Here is a 19,613-nt window from a genome sequence, read left to right on the forward strand (position 1 = left end):
CAATTACAATTATTTTGTTTTCCATTTTTGCTTGTATTTATATTAATAATTATATGATTTTTTTATAATCTCTTTAGGTTATATATCAAAATCGAAGATTCAATGGAGATCTTCACTATTTCGTTTTTCCGGGTAACGTGATTCAAAATTTCCGGTTGCAAATTTTAACATCAATTTTACATTTTTTCACATGATTCAAATATTCTATAATTTGTAATTTATTTATTTTGTTATATTAATATTAATATTTAATTTTATCATTTCAGATTATTGTCCCCAACTTGATATAGCTAATTTCATGGATTAAATATTGTTTGATAAGATGTCTTTTATTTTGTTTAATATTGATGTATATTTATGTTAGTATTCATGTATTTATTTATTTTTCACAATTTATGTAATTCAATTGATTATTATATAATTCGAAAATGAAATATAGTTGATTATTCTTTACATGCTTTGTTATTGCTAATTATTATTATGAAAACAAAATGAATATAATATTTATTAATTATTAGCATTAAATATTAATAGCAAATTAGAAATTGATTCACTATTTTCGAAAATATTTCATTTCAAATTCTAATTTTAACTTAATAATTAATGTTACTTCGATGACTAGATAATAACTTTTCAGTTTAGAGTTTACTTTTTTCCAAATTTAAATTATATTCAAAGGCTCTTGCCAAATATAATTAAATCATTTAATAGTTTTCTAACTTTTCTTAATTTACAATTTTACATTATGATAGTCATTTATCACAATTAATTACTTCATATAATAAAATTGGTGAGATTAACTTTTATAGTTTCATCAAATATCTCAAAATTTAAAATCATTTGAATGACCGGATTAAAATCACATTCAATTACCAAAATTACATATCATTCAATTTACCATAATATGCAAAATCATCGGTTTATGAATTAATTGTAATTAAAACCTTTAATTATTACATACTAGTTTGAGGCCCGTGTTTTACACGGGTAATTGATGAACATTTTAAATTTTAACCATTAAGTGAAATCCAATCAACAACATGATCATATATTGTTAATAGAATTACATTTTACATTAAAATTACAGAAATTACATAACTAAGATTACAAAAATGTGTTACAAATAAGTAAACCTTCATTGTACATTACAATTTTTATTGTATTGGTCAGTATACATTGTTTATCAAAAATTAAAATCTTTAATACATATCTGTTTGTAACTCTTGATGAGATAACATATAGGTATGCTTATAACTCTTTCGTGTGACAAGTAAGGCTCTTTATATACCAACCATAGATAAATGATAATGTATCCATGAAACTAACAAAAAAAATATTTATACACATAAAATATCATATATTTTAATCAATTAATAAGATGTCATTTTAGATCATATGCTCATGTTTATCCAAATATCATTATTGTCTCAAAAACCAGATTTCCTAACTTTGATTAGATAATCATCTTTATAATCTGAAATTGATTGATTATTATAAATTCGTTGTCATTAATATTCTGTGTATGATAAATTTTTAATTGATTTTATATTTTACAATTAAAACTTGCATAATCAAACAACATATATATAACCGAAAATTAAAATATAACAAAATGATTTGTTTCATTTCATATGAATGTAATTGTCATAAAAATGACAAAGATATATTAACCTTAAATCATGGTCAAATAACATTAATTATTCTAAGTTAGCAGAATATTAGAATATCAAAATTGCATAATGTGAATATAGTGATTTTTATTTATAATACTTGAAAATTTGGATTAAGAATGTTTAAATTTTGAATATTAATCTCGTGTTATTAGTTAATGTTATGAAAAGTTATTGGAATATTTAACTAATCGATATATATATATATATTAACAACTTATAAAAAAAAGCAAAAGTTTCGGATTTATGGAAGCATGGTAAATGACTTTTAATTGGATTAACTATTTTTTTTTAAATTAATGTGAAAATAGAGTATCCTTGAATATAATGAGAAGCATGATTAAGTTACAAATAATAAAAAATAAAAATAATATATATTTCTATTAAGTTACATTATAATTAAGATGTGAATCTTAATGAATTTTTATTTTAATAATAAATGTTATAACTGTAATTTTTTTTTAAAAAAATTGTGTATAACTTTATTATTTTGAATATAAACCATAATACGCACTTTAATTTTGTACTAACCAACAGGTAAAACTACCATAACCTATTTCGATGTATTTGTATAAAAATAAAATTAATATAATTAATATAATATTGAAATCATGTAAATAACTGATAAAATGATATTTTAGGTTTCAATATCCTAAATGATTTTTTGGAAAACGAAAATAGTGGAATGAGATTGAAACAAATTTTCTGGTTTAACGTTTTGAATGCTTTTAGTTAAGTAATTTGTCTTATAAGGCATATTAAATTAAATACATTTAAATGTATAAAAAAGGTATAAATCAAGCTATAAAATATATATTCTTTAAAGCGTTTTAGTCTGAGTTATGAAAGAACATACTGAAAACTAAATATCGATCTTCTTATTACTAAAACCATTTATACTACACAAAAATGTCATATAAATAAATGACAAATAGTTCATTCCTTATTTCGTTATTTCACAATTAATGTTAATAAATGAATAAGTTAGAATTATATTTAATAACAACTGAATTCAAAAATTAAAAAGACTTAAAATATAAGAACCATATATTAAAATAGGTTGAAAATAGGGAGGGTGACTAAGAGATTGACAAGTGGCAAACATGAGTAGTTATTTTTTAGAATAGATAGATATAAACAGGAAAATGTGTTTACTTTTTTTTTTATTTTCAAGAGATTAAGAGATCCAGTTTCATAACATTTGATACTAAAAGGGGCTACAATGTGGGGCGAATTTGGGGGGGGGGGGGCAAGTTATTTGGGCGAATTTGGGCTAAAAGGGGCTACAACACCGCCCCCATGGGCGAAATGTGGGGGGCGCCAAGTTATTGTCGCCTGCTTGTGTTGTTTGTGGGGGCGAAAAGTGTTTTTTATTATTATTTTATTGTAATTGAGAGAGGGGGGGTATATACATATATACATATTTATATATATATTATTATTATATTATATCGTGGGTCCAGTTTGTAGCCCCTTCACCATTACACCCTAAAAACAAATTCTTACCCATTGCTGATTGGGCGCCACATGGCTCAAAACGCCCCAATTTGTAGTCCCTCCACTACACATAGCCTAAGCTTAATAACATCTTTTCATATTGTTTTATTTATTATGTTTACTTAAATTTATATCATCTACTGTTGTAGGAATTATCAAAAGTAGTTTTAAATTCGAGTTCGAATTCAAAACAATTTTTAAAATATACATGATTTTCAAATTCGAATTCAAAACAGTTTTAATTTTAAATTATTGACTATTAATGTTTTTTATAACACCCAGGTTATTTGAACTATGGAATCATATTGAACTATGGAATAATAAAAGTCACATTTAATCATACATTATGAATTATGTTTAATGTCTAATATTATTTCTTTAATGTTTAATACGGTCTGATATTAGTATTCACGTAATGTGAGATATAATTTATCAGGTTGCAACCAACTATTTTGAAGAACATGAGGTTTTCAAATGCATTAATGCCATATGTAATTCACATGTTATATTGGCATTGCCAAAGTAAGCAATTTTAAAGTATATGGAAACTTTGAATGATTATATTGTAGTATTGTTTTAAAAATAATCAGACTCGAGTCACATATCAAAAATATGTTCGGGAAAATGCGAGTTCCGAGTAAAATGATTTTAGTTCAAACGCGCATTTAAGTTAACAAATATTTCTTTATTATAGTTTTTTAATTACCGCGTTTTAATTAAGGTAACCAGTAAATTATTATTAATTAATCAATGTATTTACGTTTTTATAAAGATTCTTATAATACGTGTTTTAATTACATTAACCAAAAAATTAATTATTAATTAATGTATTATTGTTTCTATTGAAATTTCTATAATTTTCATGTTTTTATTAAGGTAAACAAAAATTAATTATTAGTTAATGTATTTTCTTTTTTTTATACAATCATATAAATCCATATTTTAAACTTTTAATTAAGGTTACAAAACATTTTTAAAGTTATTGAATAAGAAGTATGTTCTATAAGTTTATGAGGTTAAGAAATGATATGTAGCTATAAGTGAAGCAAATAACATTTTGTTTTTTAAAATTTTGATGATTGTCTGTAAATTAAAGAATGGGCAAAGACACATGGTATCAATGATCCCAAAGCCAGACACTTTAATTCTTATTTACTAAGAGGTTATTTTAAATGTTTGTTTTTTAGTTTTAGTTTAACACTTTTTGACGTTTGTATCTTAATTTTTTCTTAATATTCATAACACATTTAAACCTGATTAAATACAGAATTTGACCAATTAGCAACAAACTTTTAAATCTTTCTATACTCTTCAACCTCAACAAACTTTTTCATTTTCTTATATTTGACCATTTTTTTAATATTGCCTAAATGTCAAAATTAATGTTTAAAATAAACACATCATTTTATTATTTCAAAAATAATAAAACTTTTCATATGTTTTGGAAGTTGACTAATTAACCAATTTAATTTTAAATTTTTTATAATTATGTCGAAATTATCTATTACAATACAACTATATTAAATATTTTTTTATGAAAATTTACTAATTTTTTTTATTCATAAAAATGAACCATAGCTTTGGATTTATTTATATATTTTTTATTACTAATATTCATAAAAATTTACTAATTTTTTTACTAATATTAATAAAAATTTATTTATTCATAAAAATTTACTAATTTTTTTTATTTATATTTTAGGTACTAATACTGCCTATCGCACTTATATAATTCGTTATGGTCTAACACCTTCAGATAAGAAACTTTCGTTTAAATTGAAGAGAATGTAGCTTTTTCCAGTTGTATTCTGTTTTGGAATGACCATTAACAAAAGTCAAGTTCAATCTCTAGCGAGAGTTGACATATATCTCACAGACCAGGTGTTTACAAATCGACAACTCTATGTAGCTTTATCAAGAGCGAAGAGTGGTGCTAAAATTCTTATATTAAACAAGGAAGACAAAGTTACAAATAAAGTAAATATGGTTTCCAAGGAATTCTTTTTAGTAGCTTATGAGTTTTACATTTTTAAGTTTTGATTATGTTTTCAAAGGTTGTAATTTGAATGTTGTTTTTTGGTTTATCTTTGTATTTCACAATCATTGGTTTTCGTACCAATATTATTTACAAATTAAAGTATGTTGTTGTCTTGAATAACATATAACAACTTATGTTATGTTGTCCTTTCAAATAACATGTGCTTATTCAAAAATTTAAATCGTCCCACCCGTATCGTACACGGGTTAATAACGTAGTATACATATAAAATAAGGAAATAACCAATTAACCATACATTGGCAACTGACTGAAAGATACATAAATATTCACCTCTCTTTTCGTTGGGAAGACAAATACACCTCAATAATAATAATAATAATAATAATAATAATAATAATAATAATAATATTATTTTATATCCCCAAAACTGATAACAGCAGTCAGTCAGCTACTAGTGAGGGCTGAAGGAAGAAAAGAAAGAAAGGTGTGAAGATGGAGATGACGGTAAGAAGAGTTGCAGGAATTGAAGGATGCTACGTGTCACTGCCACTTCATTTGATTCAAACGCTCCAATCAACTTCTACTGCTACTCTGTTTTCATTTCTAGCTCTGGAGCTTCGTTCAGTGGCCAACGATCACGACGTCTGGTACGTTGCTTGGTCTGGTTCCGCATCCTCATCTAACTCTTCCGATATTCAGGTATTATCTCAATCTCAATTGAGTTACTATCTTTGTGCGTTTCAATTTCACTTATTTGTTAACTTCTGAAACTAATCCTGAATTAGGGTTCACGTAACATAATATTAATTAAAGTCTTCCTTTAACTTTTTAAACTATTCCTGATTTAGACTATTAATAATAAGGATCATATGGATGCTTTTGTTTGGTGTTTTGGGTTTATAGGTCTTTCGGAATTTTTAAAACCATACCCAAAACTCTATTTCGGTTTTATCAGGTCGGCTTAATCAGTTATTCCGGATTCTGAACGAGAATACGAGTAAAATTATATAACAAAAAAAAGGCAGGACATTGCTAAAAATAAAGCAACATAATTGTTTTCACTCGTAATGTAGACGGCCAAATACTAAAGCAACTCGAGCCTTCAATGTGTTATTGAGAGCTAGAGATTATGTAAAAAGGAGATACCGATTACGGAATAGGAGAAGTCAGTTATCGAGTTGCCGAATGGGAAGATAATCTCGTATAGGGAAGATCAGAAGACGTCGCTTAATTTTGAAACCTATAGAAACTGGAAATTAAGTTTAAACCCGTAATCGGGTTAACCCGAATCTCCCTAACATCTATGCGAAACGCGAACAATTTATATCAGATTGGCTTCAGGTGCGGTTTGTTCGGGTCGGGTTTCGGTTACGGTTTTAATAAACCCACCCCTATTTGGGTTGGAATTCAAAAGCAGTCAAGGTAGTTGACTAATATCATATGCAATGTGCATAGATGTGGAAAACAATTACTGATCATATTTTATATCTTCAATCTTCAATATAAACGCCCTCTTATTCTTGTTTTCCTTACTTGAGAAACAATATTATGTGCTTTAGTTATCAAGGCACTTTAGAAAGTATTAGCTATTTGTTAGTTTATCCGACTTCGTTATGATGTTTGATACTTTTATTTTGTAGATTGCTCAGCAATTTGCAGAATGCATTAACCTGCCGGATCACACAACTGTTAGAATACGAGCCATTCCTAATGTTCCAAAAGCCAAATGTGTGACAATAGAACCCGATACAGAAGATGATTGGGAAGTTTTAGAGCTGAATGCTGAACATGCAGAAGCAGGCATTTTAAAGCAGGTGCGTATTTAATATATTGTATATTTGTTAATATAAGCAAGTTGTATTTGACTTCTCATTATGATTATGGCCATATGCAAATTTAGAGTTGTCCGATATACACAATAGTTAACATAATATACTATATGTGATTATTAATAGAAGTGGAAAAGATTGAACACTTTAGTAGCTTTTTGTTTGATTGTATATGGTAATCCATATGTTTCTTTATATTACCTTTTACATTGATTTATATACTGACTGCAGGCGGGAATTGTCCTCGAAGGCATGAGATTTCCTTTGTGGTTGCATGGTTGCACAACCATTACATTTTCTGTAGTCTCAACCGACCCCAAAGAACCATTAGGTAAGACGATATCTGATGCTTAATTCTTATTTCATGAATTAAAAGTGTGTTCTTCATAGTGCTAATACATGGTCATATAACTTCCAGTTGTTTCCTTTTTATTGTGATCTATCATATCTTCAGTTTCTGCTTATTATGGTAGTAACTTGTGAATTATGTGCTGTATAGTGCAACTTGTACCAGGTACTGAAGTCACAGTTGCACCCAAAAGACGAAGACGATCTGAAAATGCAGTTGTAAAGGCATTGTTGCGCATCCAAGATGGGGACAGTAGATTTTGTCACAAATGTCGGGTCAACGACACTGAAATAGGATTGATTCTAACGTCTGCTGTCTTTATTCATCCAGAAACAGCTGAATCTTTTTCACTAGATCCTCTTCAACCTGTTGTTTTAGAACAAAAGTTAGTTACAAAGGAGCGAAAACTAAATCGTGGAAAGTCAAATGCAAAGGAAGCTGAAAATGGGACAGAAAGTCAGCTGCACGATACTAGACAGGCAGTTGTCCGTCTTCTAATATCAGATTCAGTAGCTAAAGGGCACATCATGCTTTTTCAATCATTAAGGCGTTATCTGAAAGCAGGCCTACATTCTTGTAAGTTTAATTTTAACATCTCATAATTTCATGACATTAACTGTATTGAACGGTTTAAACCCTCAACCCTCTTTGTATTACTTGATTTCAGTTATAAATAGTGCCTAGTCTTTTGCAATTTAACATATCTTATGCGTTCATTATCTTTTTGTTTACGAACTTCAAGGTGATTCTGATTCAATGTTATTAAAATAGGGGCAATTGCGTATATCCCCTTGTAAACTTCACTAGTTGCATATTCACCCAACCCAAAACCAAAATTGCATGTATCCCCTCCCTTAATGAAAAAATATATGAATTTACCCATTTTGATTTATTTTATTAAAAATATTTTATAAAATGACCCCTATTTTTTAAAAAACTTCTAAGTTTTCATATTTTTTCATTTTTAGCTAGTTTTCTTTTCACAAATTTATATTTGGTTTTACCTGTTTTCTTGCGTTTTACTAAGTTATTTTTTTTTTGCTGCTTTTTATTATTTTCTTTTGTATATGTATAATCTACTCTTATTATCATGATCTTTTGGAGTAACAACCATAAAAAACACGAGTGACTGTCATCAAAAAAACAAATGTCAAAGTTTTAGCTATGAAAGGGTATTTTTGTCATTATGTGAAATTTTAATAAGGGAGGGAATTTGGGTTGGGTAAATATGCAAGTTGTGAAGTTTACAATGAAATATATTCAATTCTATCTGTAAAGAAGATGGTTGTAGTGAAAGTAACGTTTATTACTTGAAGGTGTGTCTAATACATAAGCCACTACACCTATATATACACAACTAAACCCTAGCTAACAGCCCATAAAAGGCTCATGGGCTCTATCTAACCAAATGGGCTAAAACCCTAACTAAATACAATTAACACTCCTCCTCAAGTTGGAGCATAGATGTTAATCATGCCCAACTTGTTACAAATAAAATCTATCTGAGCTTTCCGGAGCGGTTTAGTTAGAATGTCTGCTAGCTGAAAATTTGTCTTCACATGAACTGGTTGAATGGAAGGAGGATCAATTTGTGTGCCTACTACCCGATCTCTGATAAGGTGGCAGTCGACCTCAATATGTTTTGTCCTCTCATGAAATACTTGATTCTTGGCTATGTGAATAGCTGACTGATTATCACAGTATAGCCTCATCAAGTCATTAGAAACAACCCCGAGCTCTCTGAGAAGACGACGAACCCATGTCATCTCTGATGTTACATCTGCCATGGCTCTATATTCTGATTCGGCACTCGACCGGGAGACCGTGTGTTGCTTCTTACTCTTCCATGATACAAGGTTTCCCCCAACAAACACACAATATCCGGTGGTAGATCGTCGAGAAATTGGACAACCTGCCCAATCTGCATCTGAGAACCCTGATATTCGACCATCTCCTTCTTCCGTGAAGGCACCTACACGACAATGACCCTGATCAGAGTATAATATGCCCAAGCCAGGTGAGGTCTTAAGATATCTTAAGACACGAAGGGCAGCATCCCAGTGACCGGTGTATGGTGTAGCCATAAATTGGCTCAGAACACTGACAGTAAAGGAGATATCCGGTCGTGTGACAGTTAAATAATTAAGTTTACCAACCAGCCGTCTGTATCGCTCAGGATCTTTCATTGGATCTCCTTCCTTTGGGAGGAGTTTCTTTGTAGGAAGCATTGGTGTATCAACAGGTTTACAACCCAGTAAGCCACATTCAGTTAACATATCAAGAACATACTTTCGTTGGGAGAGAAGTATTCCTTGTGGAGAGCGGGATACTTCTATGCCAAGGAAATACCTCAGTCGACCTAAGTCGCTTACCTGAAACTGAGACTGAAGAAACTGCTTGAGTTCGGAAATCCCGACATCGTCATCACCTGTGATTATAATGTCATCCACATAAACAACTACGATAATCCTCTTCCCTTTCTGGTGTCTAAAGAAGACAGAGTGATCGTAGGCACTCCGCGTCATCCCAAACTGTCCCATAACACTAGAGAATCGACCAAACCATGCTCTGGGAGACTGTTTAAGACCATATAGAGAACGACGTAGTCTACAAACTTTCGAGGCCTCCTCCTCAACGACGAACCCTGGGGGCTGCTCCATATATACCTCCTCCTCAAGAACACCATTAAGAAAGGCGTTCTTGACATCAAGCTGGTGGAGCGACCAATGATTAATGGCAGCAAGAGCGATGCAAATACGGACAGATGGCATTTTAGCAACCGGAGAGAAAGTTTCATCGTAATCAATGCCATATGCCTGAGAATACCCTTTTGCAACCAACCGAGCCTTTAAGCGGTGTAGGGAGCCATCCGGGTGTAGTTTAACCGTAAACACCCAACGACAACCAACAATACGCTTCCCTTTAGGAAGTGTTTCAAGATCCCATGTATGATTGGACTTTAGAGCCCCGATTTCATCTTCCATAGCCTGTCTCCATCCTGGGTGAGCGAGAGCGCTCGTCACATTTTTGGGAATCGGGTAGGAATCAAGGGTAGTGGTGTACGCATGAGATTCAGGAGATAGGTGGGTGTAGGCAACATAGTCCTGAATTGGGTAACGAGTACATGTCCGGGGTTCCTTGCGAAAGGAAATAGGTATATCGGGAAGTGGGGCACCAGGAGGATCATAAACAGGTGTGTCAGAGGTTGGTGGATCGGGTAACGATGTAGTAGTGAGAGGTGTGGATTGCTCAGATGTAGGCGGAGTATCGGAGGGTATTTCGGGGTCGTGGCCAGGTTGTGAATCAAGAGTCGCTGATGTTTGACCCCTACCCCGCCTAGCATATGTGAAAAGCAGTGGCGGAGATTCTGTCGATGGGTCAGAATCAGTAGAGATTGGATCGGTAAAAGGAATTGACACAGGAATGGTGGGGATGAAGGGAGATGTGGGTATATCGAGGTCGGGAAACGGGTCAGAAACAGGAGTGGAACACTCGGGAAAGTAAGGAGACTCGTGAAAAGTGACATCGGCACTGGTAAAGTATCGGTGAAGTGATGGGCTATAGCATCGATACCCTTTTTGAACCCGTGAGTAACCAAGAAAGACACAACGAATGGCTCGAGGATCAAGTTTGATGGTTTTTGGACTATGGTCATGAACATAGGCGACACAACCAAATACTTTAGGTGCGAGAGGAAATGGATCATAATTGGGAAATAGTATAGAAAACGGTGTTTTACCATGAAGAACGGTTGAGGGCATGCGGTTAATCAGATATGTGGCAGTGAGAACGGCATCTCCCCAAAAACGATGAGGAACACGTGATTGGATCATGATTGTGCGAGCAACATCCAATATGTGACGATTTTTGCGTTCGGACACACCATTTTGTTGAGATGTATAAGCACACGATGATTCATGAATAATGCCGTTGGTTTTTAAGTATGAAGAAAAGTCGGTGGAAAAATATTCTTTAGCATTATCAGATCGTAAAGTTTTAATGGTGGTGTTAAATTGGTTTTGAACATAAGCATTAAATTCTCGAAATATGGAAAATACCTCACTACGAGATTTCAATAAATAAACCCAAGTAGTGCGAGAATAGTCATCAATAAAGGTAATAAAATATTCAAAACCCAACGTAGATTTGATAGGGCAAGGACCCCATACATCAGAATGCAACAGTTCAAAACAAGAACTGACTCGATTGGGCACCCTAGGGGGATAGGGACGCCTGGTATGTTTACCAAGTTGACACGACTCACAATGAAAATTAAAAGACGAAAGTGGTAAATCTGGTCGCATTTGCCTCAGAACTGCTGTAGAGGGATGACCTAACCGACAGTGAGCCTCCCTGACAGCGGAATCACATAAGTTTGCTACAGGATGCGAAAACGGGGATATACGATAGAGACCTCCTGATTCAAAACCAGTACCAATTACCCGATTTGTTCCTAGTTCATGAAAAACGCAGTGAGTTGGGTAAAAGGTCACAGAACAGTTGTTTTGTTTGGTAATCTGACTCACTGAACAAAGACTGGTAGGAAATTTAGGAACAAATAGGATAGAAGACAGTTTTAGGTTTTCCGAGTTACTGATGGATCCTATGCCGAGAACGGGACATGAAGATCCATCGGCAAGACGTACTGGTGCATGGGAAACATTTTGAAGACTAGAAAAAAATACCCCGATTCCCAGTCATGTGATGTGTGGCTCCAGAATCAATCACCCATGATAAGTCAAGGCTAGAAGGTTTACCTGAATGTGCCGAGCTGGTTTGAGGATGAGGCAACTGGGAGGTAAGAAACCGTTGAATAAGATCATGCTCCTCTTTAGTAAATGTATACATGTATGTATTTTCGCCCATAGTGATACACGAAACTGAAAATTGACTGTGAACAGTAACAAGTGCGGGTGGAGGGCAGGAACAGATTCCGGCGTAAACAGTTACTCGTCGTGAACAGTTAATCCCGGCAGCGAACAGTAATTCCGGCAGCAAACAGTAATTTTCCGGCAGCTAACAGTAATTCCGGCAGCGAACAGTAACTTTCCGGCAGTGAACAGAATCCCGGCAGTGAACAGTGGTTTCCCCGGCAGCGAACAGTGTTTTCCGCGTGAACAGTGTTTCCGGCGTGAACAGTACCGGCGAACAGTGATTTCGCGTGAACAGGCTCGTCAGTGAACAGTAGTTTTCCGGCGTGAACAGTATCGGTGAACAGTGCTCGCGTGAACAGTGCTCGGACAGAACAACAAGGCAGGAGCTTGTTTCAGATCTGAAGGCTGCTGGTGACGGCTGGTCAGACTCAGGTTCGGGTCAGATCGCGGCTAGGGTTTGGATCGAGAGCCGTAGCTCTGATACCATGTAAAGAAGATGGTTGTAGTGAAAGTAACGTTTATTACTTGAAGGTGTGTCTAATACATAAGCCACTACACCTATATATACACAACTAAACCCTAGCAAACAGCCCATAAAAGGCCCATGGGCTCTATCTAACCAAATGGGCTAAAACCCTAACTAAATACAATTAACACTATCATTAAAATATGACTCTAATATCTGTCCTCATACAAGCACAACATCTTTAAAACACCATCATAAGAGAAATGTAAAAAATGTATTTTTATTTTCAGGGATACATGTGAAGAGTTGCAATATTGTTCTACAAAAAGATTCCCCTCCGTTTATTCTTTCTCCTTGCCAATTTAAGATGCCTGGGAAAAAGGTCTCCGAAAATGGCGGTTTTGAAAATCTTAATGGCTACAAGAACCGTCACACAGAGAAATTGCTTCTCAAGACAAACTCAGACACCAAGTTTGACTTCACTGATTGGTCAACCCATGAGAAAACGATCACTCTATTTTCAAATCATTCATCTGGTCAACAAAATGAAGAGTTAGTGGGTCTTCTGCGTACATGGATTTTAGGTCAACTCGATGCCATTTTGTCTTTTTCTAAAACCGAGCTGAATTCAATGGTTTTGGGAAATAAGACGTTGGTTCACTTTCAAGTGAAACCTGAAGTACGAAAGAGAGGTGTAGAATCATTAGTGGATATCATGTATGTTTTGTCTGTTTCTGAGGATTCTTTTCAAGGTGGGGTCGCTTATGAGTTTGAGTTTTCTGAAGTGAATAAGATGTCTGTAAATAAGAAGAGTCTTGAGTTTTTTCTTGAGAAATTGAGTCTGGCTGAAGGTTTACCTCTTTATTTCGTAAAAGAAAGAATACCTGACAAGCCTTCTAAGTTAAAGATTTATTCTTTGAGCTGGATGGGAACGACAGCTGATGATGTAACTAATAGTAGGTACTTTAGCTTTGATTTCTAACTTTTGCTGATAATCATGACTTATGCATATTTTTGGTTCTTTCTTTGTTTTATTTAGTACCCAATTAAATCAGTTTGGATCAAAGCACATAATTTGATGTAGAGATCAAAACAGCCCACCCGTCAACACCTTTTGTCTACTTTTGAATTTTGTAAATAGTTAATGTGTTAACTTTGATGTCTACTTTTGAATTTTGTAAACAGTTAATGTGTTAACTTTGATTACTAATAAGATAATTTGCATTGAATACAATGTTCTAAGACAAGCATTTTGATACCCGTAGGCGATTTTAACCCATTTAATATGTTTGCTCGCTCGTTTTAAATCTAATTTTGTACATTTGTTCTGTTTGGCTTGTTACTAATAGAATACAAACCTAATTGACCTGAACTCAATAGCCAGGGGCCTGAAAGTAGAGTAATTTCTACTAAAATGCAACTGCATAGTAATTTGTAGGAATTACTATTATTGTCTAATGTCAGAAAGACAAAAGTAGATCAGTTGCTCATGAGAGTACTTGTTTATTTAATTCTAAGCTAAATATTAGTGCTGAATAAATATTTTATCTGCCATGCATTTCTTCCTCTTTCAGGATTAATGGTATTATTGTCACCTTCATCTGGAGTGTTTTTAAGTACTTACAATCTTCCTTTTCCTGGACATGTGTTAATTTATGGACCTCCAGTGAGTTCTTAATTCATATTTATAGTTTCAGTGAAATAATTGACATAAAATTAATCATATAGTTAACATCCAATCTGTTTCTTCTTACAAGGGTTCTGGGAAGACACTATTAGCCACAACTGTTGCAAAAACAATTGAAGAACATGAAGATATCTTGGCACACATGTAGGTTTTTTCTTAACCGAAATATTTATTGATTTATTATGTTATGAGATATGGTATTGATTGAGGGATACATCTGCAGAGTTTATGTAAGCTGTTCTAAACTTGCTTCAAGTAAGTCACAGACTATACAGCAAACTGTTTCTAACTACATATCTGAAGCATTGGATCATGCTCCTTCTCTTGTGGTACTTGATGATCTTGATAGCATTATATCATCTCCTAATAGCTCAGAAGATCATCAATCTTCATCTTCTTCTACAGCCCTAATGGAATTTCTCACAGGAATTTTGGATGAATACGAGGTTCGTTTTTTTATCATATTTCTGAAACATTATCTTTCATGTGTGTAACTTACTAATGATTAATGAATAAATTAAAATTTTCAATAACAGGAAAAACGGAAGACTTCATGTGGAATCGGTCCCATTGCGTTCATAGCTTGTGTGCAGACGCTAACTAGTATTCCACAGGCCTTGAGCAGCTCTGGTAGTTTGGCTTCTTTTGAAGAAATTATATAATGATTTTCAATTAAAAGTCACAACTTTAATAACTTCTTTCTCATGTTAAACGATTGTTGACTCCAGGCAGGTTTGACTTTCATGTGCAACTTGCTGCTCCTGCAGCTGCTGAACGTGGCGCGTTACTAAAACACGAGATTCAGAAACGTTCTTTGTTATGTTCTGATGATGTTTTGCTAGATATTGCTTCCTTGTGTGATGGATATGATGCATATGATCTGGTATTTGAATTTTTTTCTTAAATCTGTTCTGTTCATTAAATTGGCGATTCAGTCGACATGTTTCATACCTAGTATGCATTCTTGTGCAGGAAATACTGGTTGATAGGTCGGTTCATGCTGCCATTGGCCGGTTTGTGTCTAGTGGATTGGCTTTTGAGAATGAGAGAAAACCTAATTTGGAGAAAGATGATTTTGTGCAAGCAATGAAAGGGTTTTTGCCTATTTCCATGCGGGATATAACTAAATCTGCGTCTGAAGAAGGGCATGGTGGCTGGCAGGATGTTGGTGGTTTAACAGAAATCCGTAACTCCATCAAAGAGGTATAGTTAATCGAACGGGCATGAACACATGTCTCGTTAGTTCATTTATGTTCTTTTTGCGCTAATATCCTATTTCATGTTTTACAATTTTTAGATGATTGAATTACCTTCCAAGTTTCCTACGATTTTTTCACAAGCTCCTTTAAGGATGAGATCTAATGTTCTATTATATGGTCCTCCTGGTTGTGGTAAAACGCATATTGTTGGTGCGGCTGCTGCTGCGTGTTCATTACGGTTCATATCTGTTAAAGGGCCCGAGCTGCTGAACAAATACATTGGTGCTTCTGAGCAAGCAGTAAGTAAAGCTAATATTACTTATTTACCCCTCTTTGTTACCCTTATTTACATTGTTAATTTCAGGTACGTGATATATTTTCAAAAGCAGCTGCTGCAGCACCATGCCTTTTGTTTTTTGATGAGTTTGACTCCATTGCTCCAAAAAGAGGTCATGATAATACTGGTGTGACAGATCGAGTTGTTAATCAAGTTAGTTTATTATTATTATCGGCGAGTCAAATTTGTGGTCTTCCTGCTGCTTTTTGACCATTATACTTAATGATGTTTGTATCAAATGTCTCCAGTTTCTGACAGAGTTGGATGGTGTTGAGGTTTTAACTGGAGTATTTGTTTTTGCTGCCACAAGGTTTGTAATTCTTTGACTCTCTCTTTTCCTATATCTGGGATCAACGTTGACTTTTAGGCATCAAACTCAATAAGAGCTGTTTTGGTCACAAAAATAATCAATTCTGTTAGCAAAATATCATTACCCAAATAAATTAATCTTGATTTTCAAAATAAAAGAAATGAACTTTGATTTCAAAATTTTAGTTTTACTCTCTGATTGGTAACATTTGAAACTTTTTGTGGATATACAGTAGACCAGATCTACTAGATGCTGCACTGCTGCGACCCGGTAGATTAGATCGCCTACTTTTCTGCGATTTTCCATCACCACAAGAACGACTGGATGTTCTTACTGTTCTTTCTAGAAAGGTGAGAATTACTAAAGGTTATGTATTTGACCCGTTACTTGTAAACGGGTCGATCAGGGTTATGCTTATCTCTCTTAACGGGTCAAATGGGTCAAGTCAATGAGTCAAACGGTGTCAAATTCATCAGAAGAGAGTTCAATACAAATGCATTCTAAATTATATTATCAAATTTGTTTGTGGGTTGGCCCGACCTTAAAATTACCATTTTAACCCAAACCCACTTCGACCCACCAATTTTGCCTATCTTTTTAAGGATTAGGGGTGCTAAACGGGTTGTGTTTGCCTGTTGGTGGATCCAACCTGACACAACCTGAAATTTTGACACGAGCCTGAACACGACTCGTTTGACCCGAAACTTTTTTATTGTTATTATGTATTAATACTTTAAATTAACATTTTTACAACAAAATAATATAAAACAATTTTCATTTTAATTATAAATTTTATGTCAATTTCCTTCTCAGTTTTAAATTTTATCATAGGATACCCAAAAAATTTAATCTATTAAAAACATTTAAATAAAAAGTAAGGGTTTGTGGGTTGCCCGTTTGACTTGAAACTACCTCGACCCGTTTATACCAAACCCAAATCCGTGAATTTTGTGTTAGGTTCATGTGGTGTTAAAAATTCACACCCCTATTAAGGATGCACGATCTCATTTTCAACCTTTTGAATATCAGTTACCGTTGGCTAAAGATGTGAATTTAGAAGCCATAGCTCAAAAGACGGAAGGATTTAGTGGAGCGGATCTCCAAGCTCTGTTATCGGATGCACAATTGGCGGCTGTTCACGATCTTTTAAACAGCAAAGAAGCTCACGAGCCCGGAAATATGCCACTCATTACCAATTCACTCTTACGGTCCATTTGTGACAATGCGCGACCTTCGGTTTCAGAAGCTGAAAAACAGAGATTATACAGCATTTATGGCCAGTTTTTGGATGCTAAAAGATCTGCTGCTGCACAGGTCTTTCTCATACACCCTTTTGATTTTGTTGGTCAAACAATACTTTTTTGTTTAATTTATGATTGATCAAGATTCTTTTAAGTTAGCGGCAATATGCATTATAATAGGACTGCTAAACCCGTCGTATTAGCATGGCCCGTTACGAACCTGAAAATTGTGTCAGACATATATGCATTATGTTAGGACTTGTTGTGTTAGCATGGCCCATCACGAACCTGAAAATCGTGTCAGACGAACATTTGAGGGTTGGCACAAACATGACTTGTTTAACCGGAAATTGTTTTTTTTTTAGTTTTAGTTTTTTAATATTGATTATAAAATATTATGTCAGTTTCTGTTTTTCTAAAGTTTAACATAAAATACTAATCAGTTTAATTATTGAGAAAAAAACACTTATTTTGAATACAATGGTTTAGGAGGTTCTATGTAATTTGATCCATTTTCTTTTAAAGCCAACTTACATCCATTGATAAGTAATAAATTTACTTCTTTGACCCTTAAAAAGTCCAAGTTGTTAAATTGACTGGAGCATATGCGTTTGACTGAGACAATTTCTTGACTTGACTCTGTGTGCAGTCAAGAGATGCAAAAGGGAAAAGAGCAACCCTTGCATGATGATTGACCAACCACCGTTTGATGCAATACGTGGTTATTGCAATGGTGGCCCACGGAGATGACAACTGAGTTTGCTACAGTCAGTCAGGTTGCTGCTGGTGTGTTAATGCGACAGGTGCGGCACTATTCGATTGGTCATAATAAGAAACATGGACTCTTTATTTTTTTTTTATAGAAACCTATAATTGTAGATAGAATATTATTCACCATCCATGGCAAATTCTTCACATTCGACTGCTGGTGTCTGTACTTTTAAGTATGTTTTACGAAAGAGTTGTATACTATTTGAGCTGGGAAGTTAATAAGGTTAACTGCAAATGATGGTGAATTCTGGATTTATAAAAGGTTTGTGGGTGATGTTAGATTTGAGAAATCAAATATAGGCAAACAGTATAACGTATGCACTGTATATTAACCTACCTTGTGTTACCGTTTGACACGTGATACTAATGACACATTACTATGTGTTATTGTGTACGCTACATGTTTTACTATGATACTTTAGAGTATGTATTGATGGTTACTTAACATGGTTTACTAACGATTCTCATTCGTTCAATTTTAATCTATATTTTCTCTTCCAATTCGAAATACGAGACACAAAATCTAGAGAAGAAAAGCAATTGAAAATCACTTTTAAATCGCAGTTGTTGCCTTGTTTATCATTCAAATCTGCCCGGTTAGAAAGCGCTTTTCACTTTTGAAAGACAAAGTGATTCAAACATTTGGATGATTCTTGGCATTATTAATTCCATGTTTATATAATTATATTGCAAGCTGAAATCCCCGCTTGAACAGGGATGTGAACAAGTCGTGTAAAGCCCAAGCTCAACTCGTGAATGGTTTTGAAAGTTAAGACAGGCTCACTTTTCATTTATTAGCAACTTATAAACATTTATAACTATTTATACATTATATATTATATATTTGTAATTACAAGTTTTACATAACATAATTTGTATCAACTTAAATGTATTATTTTATATCTTTAAATACATATGTATATATTTAATATATAATAAAATTTATACTACATAAATAATAGCTAGTTTAGATTAGCGAGTCTACTCAGGCTCGATATGTAAAATCGTGTCGGGCTTTTGCTCGCTTATTAACAAACTAATTTTTAGACTTAAGATCTGTAAAATTTATACCCGTTCAAACTTTGAATGAGCCCATATGAATTAGTTTTTTCTTTCTTTTTGCACAACAATAACTCATGATGTTTTAAAAAGAGACATGAACGTCTTTAGCAGGGAGCTGGAAACAGTTACAAATAGAAAACATAAAATGAAAAAAACTACAATAAATGCATTAAGGCACCCCGGTTAGACACTTAAGCAACAATACAAGCGAAAGAGAAGTTTACGCAGCCCGACCAAACGATGGTCTTGACCTAAGTTTTATCTAACCAAAGAGATTCTTTTTTACATACGAATTTCATTAAAAACCAAAACCAAACCCTTC

General features: G+C 33.5%; 1 protein-coding gene across 1 annotated transcript; it reads left to right on the forward strand.

Moving 5' to 3' along the window:
* Positions 1-5,623: 5,623 nt before the first annotated feature.
* Positions 5,624-18,570, forward strand: LOC143587498 (peroxisomal ATPase PEX1-like). The gene is made up of 17 exons (XM_077068773.1): positions 5,624-5,865; positions 6,807-6,980; positions 7,227-7,326; positions 7,495-7,920; positions 12,975-13,640; positions 14,259-14,350; positions 14,442-14,515; positions 14,595-14,817; positions 14,908-15,001; positions 15,100-15,254; positions 15,344-15,574; positions 15,669-15,869; positions 15,935-16,060; positions 16,156-16,217; positions 16,450-16,567; positions 17,247-17,531; positions 18,108-18,570. The coding sequence occupies exons 1-17, from the start codon at positions 5,659-5,661 to the stop codon at positions 18,144-18,146; spliced, it is 3,273 nt and encodes a 1,090-aa protein (XP_076924888.1). The 5' UTR covers positions 5,624-5,658; the 3' UTR covers positions 18,147-18,570.
* Positions 18,571-19,613: the final 1,043 nt, after the last annotated feature.

Source organism: Bidens hawaiensis, unplaced genomic scaffold, assembly GCF_021521415.1.
Source record: "Bidens hawaiensis isolate Kalapana, Puna unplaced genomic scaffold, B.hawaiensis_p1.1 tig00035534_1, whole genome shotgun sequence".
NCBI classification, from domain to species: Eukaryota; Viridiplantae; Streptophyta; class Magnoliopsida; order Asterales; family Asteraceae; genus Bidens; species Bidens hawaiensis.

What these genes read in the sequence shown, in the direction of transcription:
- LOC143587498 (XM_077068773.1), top strand. Translation starts at nt 5,659, where the DNA reads ATGGAGATGACGGTAAGAAGAGTTGCAGGAATTGAAGGATGCTACGTG. An exon ending in ACAGGCCTTGAGCAGCTCTG is followed by an intron (nt 15,002 to 15,099) that starts GTAGTTTGGCTT and finishes TGTTGACTCCAG; the next exon opens with GCAGGTTTGACTTTCATGTG. An exon ending in TTTGTTTTTGCTGCCACAAG is followed by an intron (nt 16,218 to 16,449) that starts GTTTGTAATTCT and finishes GTGGATATACAG; the next exon opens with TAGACCAGATCTACTAGATG.